Source organism: Vigna unguiculata, chromosome 2, assembly GCF_004118075.2.
Source record: "Vigna unguiculata cultivar IT97K-499-35 chromosome 2, ASM411807v1, whole genome shotgun sequence".
Classification (NCBI taxonomy): Eukaryota; Viridiplantae; Streptophyta; class Magnoliopsida; order Fabales; family Fabaceae; genus Vigna; species Vigna unguiculata.
In genome coordinates this window covers 22,832,190-22,838,426 of record NC_040280.1, presented here as the reverse complement: position 1 = coordinate 22,838,426, position 6,237 = coordinate 22,832,190, and the positions used below count along the sequence as shown (strand labels likewise).

Genomic DNA, 6,237 nt, shown 5'->3' with positions numbered 1-6,237 from the left:
TATTTCATAAGTTAATTAGTTTAATTAAAAAAAATAGGGCATAAGAGAGAGAAGGAGCAAGATTGTGTCGGTCCAAAGATTAGGTTTTCCCACCTAACATCGAAAAAAACAAATTTAAAAACTCAATGACTAATTTACATGACATGAATCATGATATTATTAAATTACTTATGTTTTTTTTATCTCTAAGGTTATCACTTTTTTTTATTTTATCATTTATCTCCAAAGTTACCACCTTTTTTTTTAATCATTCATCTGCATAACACCTATATAAGGAGTAGAAGAGGGCAACACTGGTTCGTGCGTTCCCTACTCACTTCAAAGAAGAACATGGCTGCGGAGAACAACAACAACGTGGTTCAGGTTTCAGACTTACCCGTCAAGAGACCCAGAGAAGAAGAGCAAGACGGCGGAGAAAATGGCGCTACCGACACCCTTTCAACGCTCTCCAATCACTCTCAACACCCTGGTATCTCTGCGGTTATTCCTGGTTGGTTCTCTGAAATCAGCCCAATGTGGCCTGGTTAGTAAAAACCCTCTCTTTTCCTTCCCCTCCTTCTCTCTCAACCTTCAATTTCAAGACTTTTCATCGACCCTCCGTTTAATTGCTTATTGGGTATGAAATACTTGTTTTTGTGGAATCGTTGTTTCGATTGTTCCATGTTGCTTGTCCTATAACGGACTATAGAGTGTTTTCAAATCTCTGTTCTTTAATGTTTCTTTTCTTGTTTTGTTTTGTTTTCCGGTTTGGTTTTATTGGGTAGGTTCTGGACTATGTTTAGTTTTTGTTCTTTCGTTTTTCAAATCTGTTCTGATTTTATGAGGAGGGAGATTTTGCTTTTTAATCAATGAGAAGTGCATATGTATATAGGTTAAAAGGATGCATATGATGTCATGTCAGTAACTGAAGCACATCTTGAAGTTGTTGGTGTTGTTGTGAATGTTTGTGTTGTTGTTTTGTAATAACACGTGAGATGGAATCTGGTTTTAATTTTGCAGGGGAGGCACATTCTTTGAAGGTGGAAAAGATTCTGTTTGAAGGGAAGTCTGACTATCAGAATGTCATGGTCTTCCAGGTGAATATGTACTTTTAGTTAAATTTGATAGTTTTATTGTTATTGCCCCCCTTTTGTGGTCTTGGTTTTATTTAATGATGTATTCTATGATTTTTCTTTTTTTTTTCAGTCGTCCACTTATGGCAAGGTTCTTGTTCTGGATGGGGTCATTCAGCTTACAGAGAGGGATGAGTGTGCCTACCAAGAGATGATAACACATCTTCCTCTTTGCTCTATTCCAAACCCCAGAAAGGTAATTTAGAGTATGACTGTTTTGATAATTTTTTTAGTTTAACAAAATATTTTCAGGACAATTGTGAGGAAGTGTATAGCTTTTAGTCATTGAATGTAAACGCTTAGACAGTGGTGAGGGCAGGGGTTTGTCAGAAGAATTGTGAAAAAAAATGTTCATATTGATTTGTTTACTCAGATTGTTGATGTGCCCATCATCATGCTAACTTGGGCTGCACTGCTGGTGTTTATATAGCATATCATTGTCTGCATTTATGTATTTGGTTGTTGAGTTTACTTTTTATTAGAAATGTACAGAATGGTATGTGTTGATGAGAGTAGGAAGAATCATACCCGTGGGGTAAGGCATTTGAGATATGTCTTGAACTATAAGCAATGATCTTTTTTTGGAATATAATGTTTGGATAACATTCTGTGTAATGTATAATGTATGTTTGGAATTAATTGTTCTTTTCCTTGCTTCTTTTCTTCTGTTAGGTTTTGGTTATTGGTGGAGGAGATGGTGGAGTCCTGCGTGAAATAGCACGCTATTCCTCAGTAGAGAAGATAGACATTTGCGAAATAGACAAGATGGTTGTTGAGGTAAGTAATAGCCATAAAACTATTATTTCCAACCTCTAATCAAAGCAAAACATTTTTAGTAGCAGACTAATCTTGCATATAATTTGTTTCTCTTGCTCTTTTCTAAATCTTGTAACTTGGAAAAGGGTTTTTCTGCTTAAGTATATTGGTTATTGTCATACTTTTTCCCTAATCTTCTTAAGCTAAATGTATAATAACCTCTGTTAGCAATATGAGCTAAATATCACAATTGAAGTTGTAACACTTTGCAGGTCTCCAAGCAATTTTTTCCAGATGTAGCTGTAGGTTTCGAGGATCCACGCGTGACACTGAATATTGGTGATGGTATGATTAGCTACTCTCCATAGTTTTTATGTTCCTGAATTATTTTACTCCTGAAGATAACATTTCTCAAGATGGTTTGTCTCTGTGATCTAGGAGTTGCATTTTTGAAGGCTGTTGAAGAAGGAACTTATGATGCAGTTATAGTGGATTCATCCGACCCTATTGGTAGGCTATACTGTAAAATCTTTGAACATTCCTGGTCTTTTACAGTCAATGAATATGTTTCTAATTGAGATTATATTTGAAATCTTTAAGGTCCTGCTCAAGAACTGTTTGAAAAGCCATTTTTCGCGTCGGTTGCAAGAGCTCTTCGTCCAGGGGGAGTTGTGTGTACTCAAGCAGAAAGTATATGGCTTCATATGGATATCATTGAGGGCATTGTTGCTAATTGTCGCCAGGTATTCAAAGGTTCTGTCAACTATGCATGGACCACTGTTCCTACATACCCAAGGTATGCATGCTGCTTCAAAATTTGTTATCTATTTTCCCATTTGCATGCCACTCTTCAAAACAAAATACCCTTATGATTTTCCTTACTTATGTTGCTTTGATTTTTTCCATTTCAGTGGGATGATTGGTTTTATGCTTTGTTCAACTGAGGGTCCTACTGTGGACTTCAAGAATCCAGTGTATTCTATAGATGAGGATGATAGTCAACATTCAACTAGACCATTGAAATTTTACAACTCTGAGGTTTGTGCTCCAACCATGATGATCCTTTTCCCTTTCACTTCAATTACCAAATTTTTTCTCATCTTACTGAACTGTTATATTTTGTCTGCGTTTTTTACTACAGCTTCATTCTGCGGCTTTCTGTTTGCCATCTTTTGCTAAGAGGGCTATTGGTTCTAAAGCAAACTGAGAACATTTTTCATGAGACTGAAGGAGCAAGTGTGGCTGCACTGTTCATGCTTTTACTGGATTGGTCCATCTGTTAATGAACTGTGGAATAAGTTAAGAGCTTCAGATGATGACATTGAAGAGAAACTTTTGTTTCATGAAATGAGTTGGTAGATGACGGATTCAGTTCCTAGTAATTTACGTTGTTGGCCGTTTAGAACTTCAGTTGAAGATTACTTTTTGTTTAATGCGTATGTTTTTATCTCTTTGAAGTTAGTAGTTTTTAGTAGTTAGTATTTAGTTTGGTAAGTACTCGTGACAAATTTTGTGTTATACAATGAGAATTTATAATAAAAGTAGCTTTCGATATACATTTGAATATATAATCATAGACACATTAGCGTGAAACATTATACTTCATTACAAACCTCAATTTCAAACCTTAGTCAAAGAGACTAAAAAATCTATGAAAAAAAATGAACTTTCCATTTGTTTTTTAAGATGACCGTGGTAGGTATGATTTGAAAAGAAGAATGTTTTGTTATACATGAAAAGTTTGCAAAAACTCACCATTCTAGTTCATTTGAGGAGAATAAGGGGACAATAATCATGTAGTACCATAATCAACTATTCACTAAACAAATAGAGTTACTAACAAACCCTAACACAAGGACCAATGTGCGTAACAAAAGTCATTTTTAAGATCTACTCATTTCCCAGAATTTTTTTCAAAGACTAAATTGTCACACCATGAATCTTTTAGAGAATTAAAATAAGTGTTTACCAAATAAATGATTAAGAAAAGTACACACTAATAACATTATCATTTTAATATAATTTTTTTTTTAGTTTAATTGTCAATAATACTTAGATAAAAAGTTAATTTATTGAATTTACATTTATCATAATAATAATATTTATTATTGTAGTGAAAAATCTTCACTTTGCAACCCAAATAATAAAAAAGTTACCAACTTAATTGAAATATTAACATTCTTTAAATGTATATTCTAGAATATAACTCAAAAGATAAATAAGAATATTCACTATAAGAAAATACTTTATTAATAACAAAAAATAATTAATTATTTTTATAAATTAAAAATAATTGGTAACTAAAATAGTTTCTAAATTGGTCATTATAATAAATTGATCATTAATGTTAACTATAAAATAAATTGGTTTCTAAATTTGTATTTAACTTTATCACAAATATTTGATATTTGTGATTTTTAAATATTGAGATATTAAATATAAAATTATATTTGCTCATTAGAAAACATTTTAAAGAGTGAAAAGCCTCATTAAACAAAATCTCAAAATAATAAATTACTCATTTTATCTAATGTGGACTTCTAATTCAGATTTGATTTCAATAATCTTACAAATACTGTACATTGATCTTAAACCGAAATATTATTTAATTAGACCACATTTATTTATTATAAGAAAATACCCTTGATTGAAATTTTTTTCATTTAATTTTTCGATAAAAAAAATATTGATAAAAATATTATTCTTCATCTATTCGAAATTATACTCGTCCTAACAATCACCAACACCAACTAAAAACTTTTATATTACTTAGTGAATTTTTTAGAGTAAAACACTAAAAATATTCAATATTAATTGTCCATGAGTAATATAAGAATTTTAATTCAAAACTTTGTGGTATATCTGATATGTAACATTTCTCAAAGAATTAGTTTAATATGCCATGATTTAACCTAAAGAGAACCAATCATATGCTTTCACATAAAAGCCCTCTTACTATCATTTACATTATTATTGGTTTTAGAAGTGTTCAAAAAAAAAATGTTGTCTTATTATGTAAACGAGCAAATTAAAAATTTGCGACAACTTCCCTTAATGTTCTCTAGGTTTTATTGGAATTTAAAAACAAACTAAGGATGATAGCACTTTTTGAGAGCAAAGAATCATGGTTGTGTTATTATCCTTTTTGAGATCACATAAACAAATTATTATTTTTGGTAAAAGTACAAGGGATATCTTGGTGGTTGTGTTGTGCAGTGCAAATGATTTTTTTTTTTCTTTTATCACTTTCATGGATTCGAAGTAAATGCTTTTGTGTAAAAAGATGAGCATTGCTATGTGTAAAAGACATAGGTAAAAGTGAAAAGCTATTATCACCAAATTTAAAGAGATACTAAAAGTATGTATAACATGAAATCATTGACTACTTCATACATTTTATTCAACCTATTTCTCATTTTATTTAAAAATAAGACTAAATTATAATATCATTTAATGTTATTATATAAATGTGTTTGTTTTGGAATATGAATTTGAAAGAATGGATTTTGGAGAGTAAATTTAAAAATATTTAAAAGAAAATTGAAGTGAAAATAAAGTTGTTTGAATTAAGAGAAAAAAAATCAAAAAATAAAGAATTTCATATAAAAGTTTAGGGAAATAGATGAATCGTGTGCTTGTTTGATAGATTAAAATTTTTTATAAATTTTCTATACATGAAAAATTATATTTTAGAATGATAATAATTATATTATTTAATTAATATTCATTTCCTTTCAAATTCTCTCATTATAGCAAAGAAAGTTCACGTCCAAATTTTATCTTCATTGATGTAAAAATTCTCATTTTCACACTTTTTTTATACATAGAAAGTTTACACTTTTCCATCACACGAAACAAACAGGCCTTATTTAGAGTTGTTAAAATGGGTAACTTGACACTATCCGACTCGACCCACCACAGATTGATCATTTAGTAAGTTAACCTAACTTGGCTCACTTATTAACGAGCCAAAAAAATTTGAATCCGGTCCGACCTACCATGGATTGGTGGATTAAACAGGTTGACTCACAGGTTCAGTTAATTGAAAAAATACAATTTTTTTTCTGTCAAAACTAAATTATAATTCTAATTAAAATCTAAATAAACTTTAATACAATCCACATACAAACCAAAATCACAAAAATACAAATTATTTATGTGTTGGCTAAAAAAATAATGTAACATGACCCAAAGCAAAGCCTAACTTAATAAAAAACACTTGTTAACCCTTTACTTGCGGGTTGGTGAACCAACCCGGCTCACCATGGGTTCAAGAATGAGTCGGATTTTAAGTGAGCCGGATTCAAAATCAACCCGTATTAAAATTTGTAAAAAAATTTCAACCCAACCGAAATCTGTGGTGAGTCGG

At 30.9% G+C, this 6,237-nt stretch overlaps 1 protein-coding gene across 1 annotated transcript; it reads left to right on the top strand.

The window, feature by feature from the left end:
• The first annotated feature begins 239 nt into the window (after window positions 1-239).
• Window positions 240-3,424, top strand: LOC114174340 (spermidine synthase 1-like). The gene is made up of 9 exons (XM_028059176.1): window positions 240-523; window positions 1,000-1,076; window positions 1,186-1,308; window positions 1,785-1,889; window positions 2,141-2,213; window positions 2,307-2,378; window positions 2,469-2,664; window positions 2,780-2,906; window positions 3,010-3,424. Exons 1-9 carry the CDS (start codon window positions 331-333, stop codon window positions 3,073-3,075), a joined length of 1,032 nt encoding a protein of 343 aa, XP_027914977.1. The 5' UTR covers window positions 240-330; the 3' UTR covers window positions 3,076-3,424.
• Window positions 3,425-6,237: the final 2,813 nt, after the last annotated feature.

What these genes read in the sequence shown, in the direction of transcription:
- LOC114174340 (XM_028059176.1), top strand. Translation starts at nt 331, where the DNA reads ATGGCTGCGGAGAACAACAACAACGTGGTTCAGGTTTCAGACTTACCC. An exon ending in GACACTGAATATTGGTGATG is followed by an intron (nt 2,214 to 2,306) that starts GTATGATTAGCT and finishes TCTGTGATCTAG; the next exon opens with GAGTTGCATTTTTGAAGGCT. An exon ending in TGAAATTTTACAACTCTGAG is followed by an intron (nt 2,907 to 3,009) that starts GTTTGTGCTCCA and finishes TTTTTACTACAG; the next exon opens with CTTCATTCTGCGGCTTTCTG.